Source organism: Stegodyphus dumicola, chromosome X2 (assembly GCF_044657685.1).
Source record: "Stegodyphus dumicola isolate Sdum_Otavi_A_Nest chromosome X2, ASM4465768v1".
Classification (NCBI taxonomy): domain Eukaryota; kingdom Metazoa; phylum Arthropoda; class Arachnida; order Araneae; family Eresidae; genus Stegodyphus; species Stegodyphus dumicola.
Window position 1 is genome coordinate 110,079,396 of NC_140781.1, and position 16,383 is coordinate 110,095,778.

The 16,383-nt window shown below is 34.2% G+C and overlaps 1 protein-coding gene across 3 annotated transcripts in view; it reads right to left on the reverse strand.

The window, feature by feature from the left end:
• The window catches only part of LOC118189345 (uncharacterized), a 182,496-nt gene that overhangs the window by 75,053 nt on the left and 91,060 nt on the right, over window positions 1–16,383 (reverse strand). For 2 of the 3 annotated variants that reach the window (XM_085809432.1, XM_085809433.1), the window contains exons 2-4: window positions 16,092–16,152; window positions 9,520–9,601; window positions 7,025–7,177 (exon numbers count right to left, since the gene is read on the reverse strand). In XM_085809432.1, the coding sequence (XP_085665558.1) occupies window positions 7,025–7,177; window positions 9,520–9,601; window positions 16,092–16,136 (280 nt within the window). In that variant the 5' untranslated portion in view covers window positions 16,137–16,152. The remainder of the gene's footprint in view (window positions 1–7,024; window positions 7,178–9,519; window positions 9,602–16,091; window positions 16,153–16,383) is intronic. The other variant, XM_085809434.1, reaches the window with a different exon arrangement.

Here is a 16,383-nt window from a genome sequence, read left to right on the forward strand (position 1 = left end):
GGGAGGTAATCTGTTAAAATCAGTTAGAATCTGAGGTACTTTTCCATTTTGCCGGCACAAACGATAAAGTCGCCAAAAATGGTACAACTGATGCCAAATGGAATATCCTTGCTGGAACCTTGTACGCCTCCTTTTCAACATAAGTAGCAGCCATTTCTTATCAAGTTGATTGTTTCTTTCAATACTGGCATACAATTACATACAATTTTTACCAGATAGTTCAAGGTCCTAAGGCCGTTCGCGGTAATTAAGTCAGTTAAAGTGCAATCACACCGCTCACCGGAAGGCGAAAATATAGAAAAGGCAAAGTCAAGGGTTAAATTCGTCAGTTCAAATGAGAATAGACTATAGCGAAGTAAAGCACTGCGGTTTTACAAAATTTCTGAGTAAGCTATTCGTACGAATTGAAATAATTCTTGCATTTAAACTTGTATTCCAAATTAAGATTGAATTTAATATTAATGTAGAGAATTACTGAGAGAATTATATTTTTGTAGCGTAGTTTACGTGAGATAAAATCACTTGGGGTCACGTGATAAGAAACTGCGAATCAAGATGTTGTACCATGAAAGCATAGTAAATTCTTAAATTAATGTATTTTTACAAATTTATTGTCTTTATTGTCATTTTACAAAAGTTTAAACGATATTAAAATGTTTATGCCTTCAAAATAAAAATTCCTTAGAAATAACATATGTTAATATTTTTTATGTGTATACTGTGTATTGTCGCTAATAAAGTCTGCTTGGCGAGATTTGCGCCGGCTATACGGAAAAGTACCGAAACTGTTTTCGAAACTTTTGCTTTTATGTAGAAACCTCAGAGGAACTGAAAACTATAGCTAATGTTTTAGACAATCAGTGAAGTTATGACGATTCATATTAAAATATGTGTAAACTGACGACAATGTTAAGAAAATTTGTGTAAAACTGATTATTGTATTACAGTAAGTGTTAAAAGAACTGAAGAAACTGACAGCGAAACTGCTATAGAAAAAAGTGATGATATGCTAGTGTCAATCGAATCTAGAATACTAAAAATCTTGAATTCAAAAATGCTACCAGCAGGTTTATGAAATTGAAAATACAAGTGAAACGTATTGATGAATTGTTCAAAAGAAGTACGGATTGTTTGTTAAAGTCAAAAATTTCCTTTAGTACGTAATTATGAAAATACTTTTATAAAATAGTAAAAAGGAATTTGAAAATTGCATAAATGGTTTAATTTTATTATTAATTTTTAACTATCGTTTTAGGATTAGTTAAGGAATTATTTGTTAGTTATTATTTGACTTGAAAAGTTTAAAACTGATATCTCTGTTTGCAATATACAAATCGCTATTTATATTAAACTCAGCCGCTAAATAAACTCAAATACGTTTGGAATGGAAGTTATTTTAATAAGCATCGGATACTGTATTTAGAAAAATTAACATACCAAAGAATTAGCTATTCAAATCTCACATCTCTAACTTGCATCACTTTATCAACCAGTAAATACTTCATCACTTTCAGTACAGCATACTTTTCTGGAACTGTCTTTTAAAATTACTCCCGAATACTTTAAATATTTTTTTAATTAAATTTAATATTTTTAAAATTACTCGCTCCCGAAAGATTACATGATTTAAAGTCATTTAAAGGGGAAAAAGCAAGATAATGCCATGTATTAAATTCCCTATATTATTTACTTAGACTAAGTTAAATTATACGAAGTTACTCTCTTAACAGTGAACTGTATTTAGAGAGTGTAGTTTTGAACTTCCATTCAAATAGATGGCATCAGAAGAAGAAGAAGCAATCTAGAAAAGTACAGGATGTACGGGCATCCAGACATCACAAATTTTATGAGCAACCAAAGATTAAAATGGGCTCGTCACCTAATCAGAATGTCCGAATATAGAACTACCAAGCAAATATTCGCGAACAAGGCAACATGCACTCGAAAGAAAGAGAGACCAAAACTCAAATGATAGGTCTAGAGAGAGAATTGTCTTGTTTAAAACTCATTAATCTGAAGACTAAACGAGAACAGCCTGGAATGAAAGAATTCAAAGGCCCACCATGGCCTGTCAGGTCACTGAAGAAGCCTTTTGAGCTTTATTATGTTCATTTAGGAAAACATGGAAAAACCAAATTGTAGCCTTCTATCTGATCTACAAAACAAACTTACGCACAGTTATTTATGTTCATGAAATTATGCAGAGTCGTAGCTAGGGTTTTCAGCGCCCAATGACAACTGAAGATTTCGCGCCCCCTACTGCTTGCCAAGGATGGAAAACATTTAATTCTAAAATGTCGTAACATCAGTTTGGCGCCCCTTGGATTCTGCGCCCGGGTACAGATGCCCCCCTTTGCCCCCTCTAGCTACGCCCCTGAAATTATGCGTTAAGTTACTTGAAGTCCATTTGATCAAAAGAAAGAATGAAGAAGTACTCGTATTTAAGTAATATGAACTATAAGGTATGTACTAATAGTTAATTCGAGAAATCTATACTATTAGACTACAATAATGCATCGATTAAAATGCAATTAAAATTTCTTATATGAATTTATATTTTTTAACTAATTGGACGAAACATAATTGCACTTTATTCGAAAATATACTAAATAAGTGAAACTTTCCTACTTAGTAAAAGGAAAACCTACTTGCTATGTAGACCTAAGCTGTAAAGAACAAAAGCTTTTATGATCACTAAACCATCATCATATAACACTAAAATTTATGTCATGAACAGTTATATTTTGCTATCAAAATATCTCTAATTACTTTTACGCCTCAGAAAAGTTCTATAAGATTTTTTTCAAGCAAAAGATTGTCATTTTTACAGCAGAATTAACGTAAACGTTCTAGTAACTTTCCTGTGTATAATCCTAGGAGACATAAAGGAAAAAAAAACCTGGCAAAGAAAAAAGAATACGAAAATCGGAGTATCTAACACGCACTGGAGTGCGTTAAAAACAGAGTAAAAATTTCTATTTTATAAATGATCCATAATAAAAACGCCATTCGGTAATTAAATATTATCTGCTACGAAATAACTCGTGTTAAGATGAACAGCTTTCTAACGTTCAAGTAAAATATCATTGTCGATTATCGCAAAAAGCAAAAATGTAGTTGCCCGACCAGACCGGCGTATTCGACGGTCAACTATTAGAGACTCTTTCTTCACGTCACGTGACATCCGAAACCGCTTGCTCCAGGAGCAGGTGGATCTGTGTCCACCCAAACTATATGCAACAAACTGCATGAAGTACACTTACGTTCACGGGTACCAGCCACAGGGGCACCATTGACTGCTGAACACAAAACTAGACGCCTGGTGTGGTGTCAGCTTCATAGTGCGTGGACCATCGAATGGCATCGTGTTTTGTTCACGGATGAATCTCGTTTCTGTCTGTGGAGGAATGACGAATACGGCGGTTACCCGGAGAATGCTACGAAAAAGCCCATTTCGCCGAACGTCACACCAGTCCTTGCACCGGGCATTATGGTTTGGGGTGGCATAATGTTTGATCACAAGACGCCCCTGGTACACATTATAGCAGTTTGACAGCGGATCGCTACGTCACGCAAGTTTTGGAGCCTGTTGTTCTGTCCTGGTTGCAGGGCGCACCCAATACGCTATTCCAGCAAGACAATGGCAAGCCTCATGTCGCACCGCATACTCTTAACAGCCTGACTGGATTTGACATCCTACCTTGACCGGCAGCCTGTCCAGATTTGAATCCTATCGAACACCTGTGGTATGTCATTAGACGTGACATTACCCGAGGACCACGGCTGCAAACCCTGGATGATCTGCGTACAGCAATGGATGTGGTTTGGCAAAGGCTACATCAGGCAACCATCAATGAACTCATTGATAGCATGCGTCGCCGGATTGCGGTCTGTATCGCTGTCCGAGGTGGGCACATGAGACGCTGAATAAATTGGTTTATAATGATTTTTCGTGTCAGATTTTTTTAATCATTTGCATATCCATCTCACAATTCTCGATCCTGTAATTTGCATTACGCTAAGAGCATCCTTTCTTGGTGTTGCAGTTTTACTTTTGAAGAGTGTATTTACACACTGGAGGGGGATACCAAAATAAAGCTATCTAGAGAGTTTGCACTCACAAAAACGTTTTCAAATCATCATGTTAGAAAACCGAATAAAATATATGCATTTACTTAAAATAGTTTCGTTGATTTAAAAGCTGCTGCTGCTTTTCCTTTCTGTTCGAGTCGACACGTGTTCGTCTAAAAAGAGAAAGGAAAATATACAAAGAGGTATCCGGTCAATTGACGTTAATAAATATTAACAGACACTGACTGCTGCCTTTGATGGATTGGTGCTCGTCGGCCGTACATTATCGGTCTGTGCTCAAAACTCCAAAGTTTCGCGAGTTTAAACATTTAGAGTTAAAACTGATCACATTAAATTTTCTGTTCATGCAAAAGTAAGTTCATGTAACTACGAGAAAATACACTTCTTTTTCAAGTAGAGACCAAAAATGTCAGTATAGAAGTAAACTTCTGCTTAAGTCATATAGATAACTTTTAAGCAGCCAAAATCGAAGCTGCCTGAGAGCTACAAAGAAAGGACTATTATAATTACGGAGTACGGGAATTAAAATTTTAATGCTTAAATGATTCCTTTAACGACCTGTTATCTTATCTGATTTGTTCATTATAGGCTGATGTATTTCTTATATTAACTCAATTGTTTTTTTTTTGGGGGGGGGACTTCTAAATTTTGGGGAAAATAGTTTCATACAGAATAATGTTTCCTAAACTGTGAGCAATGAGAGAAAAAAATCAGTAATTTTCAGAGGTGTTATCAAGTGCCAATGTGATGTTAAGAAATTAAAAAGTAAGTACTAAAAAGAGATTAATAATATAGTCAATGCATCTCAGTGTAGTCTATTGTTAAGCTACACGGAATATGTGCTCGCAAAGAAAGAATCCCTTTAATAAACCGATGGTAAGAATAGCAGATATCCAGTATGTTGATAATGCATTCAGGTCATCCTACGGTATTACGTTTGAACATCAAGAGTTATTTCATATAATCAAACTACAACTTTTCGTGCTTAAGAACAGTTCTTAAGAATAGCATAAATTAATCAAATCAAATGGAACTTCTTGAAAATCCTTCGAAAAGGATGATATAATATGGAAAATCTTAAAAATAAAAAAATTCTCTCTTCTCTGTCATATAAATCTACTTTTAGTTTTTCAAGCTTTGTTTTGTATGAATTGTGCTATTAACACGTTAAACTATTTACGCTGATTATGTACACTACTCTTGCGTGCGTACGAGGTCGTAATACTCGTATATTGAATGCAAAAGGTTGAAGTAATAGGTTGATAAAATTTATTTTATCAATAGTAACATTTCATAGTTTTGGAGTTTTCCACAAAAATAGTCATATAGATCTTCACGGTATCACTGAGTAAAATCAGTATTTACACTTGAAACGACTAAGAACGTTGAAAAAAAAAAAAAACGCAATGCAAAGCGCATCTAAGGAGCGAAGCTAACCCAGAGGTATTCCAGTACTCCACACTTGCGCTGAACTATATCAACTCACAGCTACAACTGAGAGCAGATGCTCTCTCCGGACTTATATAGTTTTCACCCGGCCGCCGAGATGTTTCTAATACTTTCTGCATCTCGAAATTACTGGAATGTATTTGAGGGCCGAATTACAGTTGCAGCTACACCAGATCAACAATTACAGTTACTCAATTACAATACATATTACGGTGCAGGCACCGAACCCAAATGTCTCCGAATGATCGCCAAGTTTGGGCACTTTTGGCGACTTCCCGTCAAATTTGGTGTCAAAAATTAGTCACCAAAACCGTTGTCGGCTTGACGATATCTCGCCAAATTAACGAGATAGCCATTTACTCAGTGTTCAGAAAACTATTTCATATAAAATTTCACTCAAATTATCTATATATGCACAAAATTCGTAACAATATTAAAATCTGTGCAGGTCTGTTTGTCTGCAACATCATCTCTTCCATAACGGCGTTGAGTTTCGAGAGAGGTAAACCTAGATTAAAAAAATTCGTGAGAAGCCATTTCGAGGGTTCTCATCTTCGCAACAATTTTAATCAGCTGATATATTAATTAAAACCTTCGAAAATGCTGTATTGGCAACACAAAAATTTATTTATGAATTGGTGCTGTGGGTTGCTCGAGATACTCATTATTGATTGTTTTGGTTTGTTGCGAGGTATTAAAAACTCTGCAAACTCTAATTTGGCAACAAAAATTTTATTTATAAATTGGTTGTTTGCTCGAAGAGGCGCGCTCATGTAGCGGGTTTACTAGCTAGTTTATTCCTTCTTTTCTGAATATTGCGAACATAATAGAACTCATATGATGTCAAAGAATCAAACAGTGATATGAAAGTAGATATAGTAAAACCTTTACGAACGGTATTCAAAAATCAGCAATTTGTTTCTGAAATTCTTATATTTTAGTGCAGCTAGAAATTGCACTGATGCAGCATAAGAATATGTGGGAATATTCTAGTGCTAGCAGATGTTTTATAACTAAGCATATTCAACTCAAGCGCTATACCTCTGGTGTAGCGCTTGAGGCAAATGAATCTAGCATTACAGAAACATTCATTTAATTTAATTATTCAGAACTTAAATTCCTCCCGAACCTGACTCCGGCACTCCTCAGATTATGAATGAAATTGGAATTTCAGTCGGAGCAGCGAATAGAATGTGCTCCGATATTTAAATATCTGTTGTTAATTTAAATTAATTTGTTAATTTATTTAGCTCTTTACATTTAATTTAATTTCTGTTCTTTATTATTTTGTTTAATTTCACTTCTCCAGACAGCCATTCACAAAGATTTCCAATTTTAGATATTAAGCCCTGTACTTATTCATCTGTTATCGCTATAATGAATGCCGATTACAATAAGTTATAGAATTTTAGGTAAAAAAAAAATTTCACCCAAAAAGTGAAGCAATGAATAATTTAGCTCATAAAAAGGATGTTTCACTCACCTGGTAAGCACATGGTGTTGTTGAAAGGGACGTGATAAGGCTGACAAGTACACACCCTTTTATCCCAGTCACAATGACTATGCGGAATATGAACTAGGCAGTCAAAAGATGATCGACACGGCTGATATAATTCAATTTCTTGTGGTAGTATATCTGTTAATAAAAACACCGTTTTGTGTATTAATGCAACTTATTTTCAAATAGCAGATTCAGAACTGAATATTGTTGTTGTGAATATTTTCAGAAGAGAATATATGTTGAGGAACAGGTTAAGAAAACTGAGAAAATTGTTTCCTCTTGTACAAATTCGTCTAAAAGATATTTATTTTCTAAATATGTTCTTCGTCGTAACGGTATTTATTTATACATTTTACTTCTCTTGAGTAATTTTCAGGTTTTTACCAATTTATAAAAATTAATTCTAGAATGTTTAACTATTCAATGAGAGTTTTCCTTAAAGTATTTGTTGATATTAAAACAATTTTAAAAAATGTAATAAATTCACCTTCTAGGGTAATTAGAATAATATGTGTCACTTTTTGTCAGAAAATAGTTTCCTATTCGCCTGAGACGATGGTTTCACGCATGATATTTGCTTTAAGTAGTTAGTTTTTGTGGGCTTTTCTTTTAAAATAATGCGTTTGCCAATAGCAGTTTGATAAAATGAAATGCTGATAATGCCACTGACGATATTTTGAGTTGCTGTGTCCGTAATAATTATGGCAGCGCCATATTATGTTATTATAAAAGTGCTCAAGCTGCTGACGGAATGCTCAAACATAGCGAAAGTTTTTTCAGGGAGGGATTACGCACTAGAGCCAAACTGTTTAAGAACAATGTGTTATTATGCAAATGAAAACAACTAATGAAATGTACACATCTAGTTTTTTAATTGGGAAAAATAAAGCTTGATAATGGGCTCTACTAATTAGCATTACTCTTACTTTTCAGTTAAGAAATGCAATGGAATTGTACGATTTGGAGAAATGTTAAATTGTCATAATTGGGCAAGTTTATATGAAAACTTCGGAGATGGCAATGCTTGTTAGGCTCACTCAATCAGCCACCGTAGGTACCTTAAAAAAATTAGAAAACCACGAACAGCCGAGGAGGCACAGTACATCTATGGCTTGTCAGTGCTAGAGGAAAGTAATGATTATGTCATCTGACATAAATCAAAGTTTTTTTTTTTTTTAATTAGCCTTGCGCCAACTACAAGGGCCGGAAGTGGTGGTCATTTCATTATGGAAGCACCTAACAGGTGGCCACCGTTGCCTGCTATGAAGGGGACGGATAGTTACAACTATGCCTTCTCCAGGATTCGAACCCGGGCTCTTCGCTATACCGGTTGGACGTCACACGAGCCAACATGTAAATGATAAAGTAAGAGCCAAAGTAAGTGGACACGACTCACCCATGATTTTTAATACTGAAGATGAGAATAATAGTTTACAAAATTCTATTTATCTAACATGAAGAATTCAATGTGTTGCTGTTCCCTTAAAATTCTTCAATCCAATCAAAACTCTGGGTGCGTGTTGGTCAGTCCGACTTGCGGCGTATTAACGGCGTAAACGAGTTAAAATCTTATCATAAAGGATTGAATCGGATGAGCTTTCAAGATCATAAGATCTAAGACAGCTTTCGAAATTCTGTAGCAGACATTCCTCTATGTATAAGAGCTTTTAGGATAGTAATATGGAGGATTAACATCATATTATATTATATGATTAACATCATATATATGATATTTTGGATATCCGTTATAACAATGTTCAACAAGTTGAATTAAACAAATTACACTGCAAATAAAAAAAATCTTAACTAAGTTCAGTAAAGATAAACATATGTCAAACACAAGTAACATGACGCATATGGAACCAAGAAACATTTGATTGTAAACTTATGCAAAAATAGTATTTTTTGTCTTATCAAAAATTGGTAATCTTGAAGGAAGTATTCTTGAATGATCTCTCAATCATTTTTAATGAGTAATGTTATGTGATTTCTGTGATACAATGGAGACAAGCTACAACTAATAAAAAAAATGTGTCTCTGAATTAGCAAATGAGAATTAATTTTTAAATTGCTTTCCTTTATATTTTTTCAAAATATAAAATTTTTTATTTAAATGCTAATTACAAATTATTTGAATGTGTAATCGAAAATATAGAAGTATGGTTATATTTATGCTAGATAATTTTAGCAAGCATACGTTTTCAAGCAGTAAGTGAAAAAAAAAATCTTTTATTTCACAATCTTTGATCTCTTACTTTATACGGAATTTTCGTCTCATCTGCAGTGCGGGCAATGACTTTATGATATAAATGAAATAGAGATAATTCTTGAATGCTTAAGTTAGGTACATGTTGACATTTTGGAAATTCACTTTGATAAATTTAAAAGTTACTTTAAATTATGTTGTTTTACATGTAGCTAGAAATTATTCAGTTACAATGAAAGCTTTAAGATACGTTATTTAAAGACAGACTTACCGAAGCCTCTCATGACGTGAGATGCTCTTCCTCTTTTTGTTTGGAATGCTAGAATTTCCTGGAAAAAAGTGAATGCTGGCATCTGTAAGTAAAAGAAATATAGTTTACTCGCACATGATTTAATTATGATGAATGTTTTATCGGTTGGCCTAAGATAAACTAAACCCAAAACAAGTAAAATCTTCCGTGTCTGCTTCGGTTTATGTCGAACCACCTGATAATGCATTAATAATAATGATTCAAATTTTGTCTTAGTATAAGACAAAATTTGAATGCATTTATGATTCTAAAATTCGTAACATTCTGATGATTATTTTATCGGGTTGCCTAAGATAAACCGAACTCAGAGCAAGTGAAGTCTCCCATGGCCGTTTCGGTTTATGTTGGGCCACCTAAAAATACATTATCTGAGTATCAATATAAGACAAAATTTGAATGCATTTATGTTTCCAAAATTCGTAGCATTCTGATGGTCATCATTAATCACTGTATTCATTAATAGTTGTTTAAAAACTGGTCATATTTAACAATAACTAGGTAGGAAATCTGACTACTATTTATTTATTTATTTATTTTAAAGGCACAGTCAACATATTCAAGGAAACTTCTTGCTGACTTTTCACATGTAACGAACAATTAAGCACTCTCTCAAGCGTTTTGGGGGCCACAATTCAGTATCATCGTTCATTGTGTGCAAACGCCTCCTCCTCTTTTTTTCAACACGAAGAAATGATGGATGTTGAGAAATTAATTTGTTTTGTGTTCAGTGAACAGTGAAAGCGGGATCAAGAACTAAATCTTAAAACAACAAAAATAAGAGAAACAATTTATGGGAAAGACTGTAGAGTAAGATGGGAAAATTTATGGAAAAGGTGTTGAATGTTGGTAAGAACTTAATTTTCATTTGCTTTAAAATCAATGAATGTCTACGCAAATACTTAACTGCTCATGGAAAACTGATTTCTGTAATAATGGTTTTGGTTTATGAATAAAATAGTTATAATACGAGGGCTATCCAGAAAGTAGATTACGTTTTGGAATAAAAAAATAAACAAAGTATAGGAAACAAATTTTATTATATACAGATGAAAGCCACACTCAAATACTACTTTTCTACATAGTCACCATACAAATTAAGGCATTTATCGTAGCGATGTACGAGCTTGGAAATTCCTTCGTCGAAAAATTCGGCCGCCTGCGCCTTCAACCACTTCGTTACCTCTTCTTGCCTTCCATCTTGCACAAAACTTGTGGTAACCAAGCTTTTCGCTGATGATTTCGTGCAACAAACTTCGCGAAATTTGTGAAAAACTCAAAGAAAGTTCCGTTATTGTGAAATTTCGATTTTCACGGACTTTAGCATCGACTTTTTCGAGAAGTTCGGCGGTCACTATGCTGGGTCTCCCACTTCGATCTTCGTCGTGAACATTGCTTCGGCCATTTTGAAATCTTATGACCCACTGACGCACTCCACCTTCAGTGATAATGTTGTCCCCATACACTTCACGAAGCTGCCGATAGATTTCTATCGGTTTACAGTTTTTTGCAGTCAGAAACCTTATTACTGAGCGCACCTCGCAGCTCGCGGGATTTTCAATTAACGCAGACATTTCAAACCGTCACAGTATCTGAACGGAGCACAGCACGAACCTCTCACTAGCACGGCTAGATGCAGACTGAGCTGCGCAACGCTCTGACCCCAAGATGGCCGCGCTAGCCCCGCCCCTAGCGGACACAGACGGAAACGTAATCTACTTCCTGGATGGCCCTCGTATTATGTTCAGTTTCGTTTAAATAGTTTGACAAGTCATTTCTATTGAATATTTGAACTTAATGTTTCTAAGCTATAACTGCAATTGTTTTTTTTTATATTCGTATTATGCTTTTTATTATAATGAGAAAACTATGAAAGTAGAATTGTAAGAAATTATCTCATTTCCTCGTGTGTGCTGTATGTGGTTAGCACGTCCACCTAGGATTTCGAAGGCCTGTGGCTACCTGCCAGGAAGGGAAAAATTGAGCATTTATATTTTTGATTTCGAAAAGCTAATGGTTTCTACAGCGGAGCAAGCTAAAACGTCGTAGATGATAATTCGTTACAGGCTATATTTATTCAAATGGGTCTCACGTCTTTCCCCACAAGTCCTTTAAATGAGCAAAGAATGAAGGAATTATCGCATTCTCATCTGTGCACTCTTGTGGTTTAACAGGTTAGCCTGTACAGCTAGCTACTCGAAAATCCGTAGTTTGAATCTCGACAAGAGCGCAATTGATTTTTCATGTTTGCTGGTTTCGAAAAATCTAAACTTCTCCACAGAGTCAATGCCTTTTTTTCGCCATTTGATACAAGTCTACATATTGTGCCACGTAACAATGCAGAAGCATAACTATTTGCGTCGGTTGATATGTACACACGACCGCATATGAAATTCTCGCAGTTTCTTGATGTCAAAGAAATAAATATTTTTAATGGTGTTTTTCACAGTTGCTCACATCCGGAATCATGACTGTGATATTCGGTGTGTACTCTATTTTGAATAATACAGATAATTTTGAAATTATTTTGAGCTGTACCCTTTTTTCTCGGGAACTCCATTTGTCAACAGAGTAGATTTCTCAGTTTGAATATATTTGCAATATTGCATTATCGAAACACTTTAAAAGTTCTTCAGCAGTTAGTTAAGGTGAATTTAATATTCTACATTCAAATTGAGGGGATCGTGGTGTCGTCATGTTCTATTCACAACATTATCGGGAGTTAGGTGTTAGGAGTTTTGCATTCTGTTTTATTCGTGCAGTATTATTAATTGCATGAATCTAACTACTGAACTAAAGGGATCGTTCTTTCTTCTTTCTAATATCTTCATACAATCGTTTGTGCTTAAGCCGAGACATGTTATCATCTCTGCGCCTTAAGAGCAATACATCTAGAAAAGTTCTGAAAATTCATTTAACTTGTCCAGAGTTTAATGAAACACTTTTCTCTCAGCTGTAGTCTGAAAGTAAATATAATATGGCAACTTGTTTAACACAAAAGGATTATCTACGTCTTGTAGGATGCCTATTTAAGTACAAATACTAGTAGTAATGGTAGTATCGAAAAGGAAGCTGGTTCCTACTTATCTTATATGTCAGGAAAAAAAAATGATAAATACGCAGATAGTTAGTTCAGCAATCAGATCGAACTCGAAGCGAACTATCAGTTTTCTGCTTCTTTAAGTATAAGCATGTATCTTCCTTTGTGCAAAGTGAATACAAAATATTTCCTTCGGAAAGCCATCCTTGAAGGCGTCCTTCTTTTTACGCAGGTAGCACGCTTTGTCATAATCGATTAAACAAGCATACAAACAATAGTAGGTTGAACTTAACAGAATTTTCACCCATTAGTAGCTGAACTGTTAAACATATTAATTATTTGAAAGTAAAAAACGTGTCGTTGCTAAGATAGTTGAATATCGAAATTTTAATATAATCTATCGTTATATTCGATACAAGTAAATAGCATAGAAAGTGAAATGCAAGTAATTAATTGTAACATTGTAAATAGTTGCTCCTGTATATAGCCTATATCTTAGTTATCTGAAGCAAAATCTAGTATTTAGGATCAGAAAAAATTCAAGAAAGTACGAAAAATCGTTCATCTTCCCGTTCGAATATTAGAGAGTGGTATAGGAACTATTAGAAAATAGCTTTGTGAGGAAACAATTCGTGTTGAATAAACGAAAGCCTGATCGAAATTTGCTCAGAATTTTGATATTCCATGGACGTATTAAAAGTTAGATTTTATTTTTAAGGAACCCTTCTACACCCAAGGTTGAAACAAATTTTTGTAAAATTATCTAACATATTTTAGGAAACTGTATAACTACAAGAAATTTCTGAACTAGGATCAAAACGTATGAAAATAAAATCTATATCCCTTTTTGTCAGACATCTGCTATGTGCACTGAAATACTCATTTTATGGTGCATTTAAAATACGATTGCATTAAAGCATAGATCATTTTGCATGTACATTTCCTCCTACATATGTAAAGTTGTTTTGTGCGTAATGCTTTAAAACTCATATTTTAGTGTAAATATTTGTACAGAAATTGTATGCCAAACTTCGAGCAATTAGTAAGATTAACGCCCGATTATCTCTGAGTAGATTTCCTGTTTTGAGGTGAACTGTTAAAAGAAAAAAGATAAGAATAATTTAGAAAATTGAAGAAAGTAAAATTAGAAAAATTAAAACCTAAACTATTGTAAGCGACGATCACTCTTCCCTTGCCATGAAACTGAAATTTTTAAAAGGAAAGGATGAAGTTACTACAATTTGTGCTATTCCGCAATATATAATGCTGAAGGCATGTTTGGTCTTTGCTTGTCATTGCGGTGTTTAATGTGGTATATTGTAGGTGTATTTGCGTGGAAGACTTAATTGCGACAATTGTTTAAAGTTTTCCTTTGTGTGAAGTACCGACATATTTTTAATATCTGTTTTATGAATTGCTCACTTCTAGGACTTTTTCTGGATGTTTGATACTAGTTTATAACAGAAAGAAAGACTAAAATTCAATCAACCATCTAAACCACAAATATTTTGACAATCAAACGAGAACCAGATTCAACTGCTAAGGTAGCAAAAGTAACGTCTTTTTCTGAGTTAGCCAGGCTATGTCAATTCCAGGGTTCAAGAAATAAATAAAGGGAGAATAAATGATGAAATTAGAGCAAAGCGGTGCTAAGGAAGTGGTCTCAAATAGAGAGATAACTGGCTAAAACTTTTCTAAAGAAACCTTTATGTTTGCATGATTAGTTAGGCCAATCAAATAATCAGGTGGCATTTCTATCTCCGTCGCAATTTACATAAAGAATGTATTATATTTTCATAATGCTTCAAGCACTGGAAATCATTTAATGCATTTTCATACTAAATGGCATGATTTAAAAAACATTGTGGTATGCAATGAATTTGACAGCTATAATGTAAATGCAACTATTTAACAGCCAAATCATTGCTTACAGAATCTGGAGTCTACACGATGTAAATGGAAGACTTACTTCTTGATCATATTTTAATGCACACAAGACGAAATTTACTTTAAAATGTATATTTTTTTAATGATACTTTGTCTTCTTCGTGTATTATCTATTCTAAACGCTTCCCGAAAAAATTGTAATATTGCATCAAAAGAAAGAGATGCCAGGCTTTAACCAGCCTGAGTCAGGATACTATAATCGACTTGAGTCAGAGTAGATAAATCCGAATGAAGCCATTTTTCATACAAAAGGCTAAAAAACTGGCAGTTGACTATCGAAAACTATCGAAATTAAGAAAAAAGCTGTCCAACAGCACAGGCTTTTAGATCAATTAAGCTTCGCTATTGAGTGTCTTTTCCGTCACGTCTGTTTTAAAGCTTGTAGAGACATTAGGTTAATTGGAAGCAGGAGTGATTGAAAAATTAGCAACGCCTTCGCTGGGAATCGAACCATGGACCTCTGGATACGCGCCCAGCGTGCAGACCACTACACTACGAAGGCATGCTAAGAATGCGGGAGAAATACCTTATATACTCCCCCTTTTAAAGGGCGACTGGGGTTTTTTAGGGGGCGCAATAGACAACTGCTGGGTCTGGAGAAACATCATCCACCACCCTTTTAGTTCGGATGCCACTGTAGTGTTCCAACCTAGAATTTACAGCTTAATGTAGGGAATTTTAAGAACTGGTAAGCGAATAATCGCTTAGTTCAGAAAGATAGAAACGTAAACGTACGAAGGGTTAATTACCCTCAATTATTCAACATAAATTTAACAGTTGACTCCTTCTTGGACTTTAGCAAAGCCTCCACTTGGGCTTGAACTCAGGAATACTAAGAATAAAACTTAACGCAAGAGATATAGCCGAAGTTATCAAGATTTTACAAGAGTTGGCCCCTTAACGCTAACTAAACGGTGGAGCTCTCAAGGGCCTAAAGTACGGCCGAGCGTAGAAACAGCTTTAGAGAGAGTAGCCTAAAAGGCGAACGAGCGCGCGTCAGAATCTGTGGCTCGCTAACGAAGTCAGTAGAACTTCAACTTTAAATACTTGCTCTTCCTTCATTTGCATTTAACCACGATTCTGAAAATACGTTCTGGCAGGAAATTGTAAGCTGAAATTAATTAGGAAAGTGACTTTAACTCAAAATTAACTGTTAAAAAATTAAAAATTAGGATAAACCTTACAAACTTAAAAAAAAAAAAAAAAAAAAAAAAAAAAGGAAATTTATATTGAACATAAGAACATATTAATAAAATCAAACAATTAATTTAATTAATTCTTAGTATGTTCTCTGGCTACAAATGTTAACAGCTTGATCTAATTCCTCTTGGATTGCACAAGTGAAAAACAAATTTTTATCGTATTCAGTTCTTTTTCGAGAGGTGATTTAAAGCTGTATTTAGTCTAGCATTTAAAATTTTAAAATAAGGATAAAGAGTAAAAAATTTGTTAGACTTACAATGATTATTTACTATTTCTACAAAAATAAAAAATTATTGAGTTTTCGTCCAAATTATCAAATTAAGATGCAAAACGAGTTATTACTCACCAGTAAGAACGTCAGCAAAGAAGGCAGAGAGAAACCTAATTTCATTTTCTTCACTTCAGATCTAGAAGGAAAAATATAACTTTTAATAAATTAAATAAAAAATTTTGTTTTAAGATTTATTTAAATTTTCACTCAAGAGATGAAATTTCAAAAAAGCTTCACTTTGAAAAACAAGGATTAAATACTTATTTAAAGTATCCTGTAAATTTAAATCCTTGGATATAAAACAGTGAAAAATTTCTAATTTGATGCATACGTGAAAATTTAAAACTACCAATAGAAGCTCTCGATA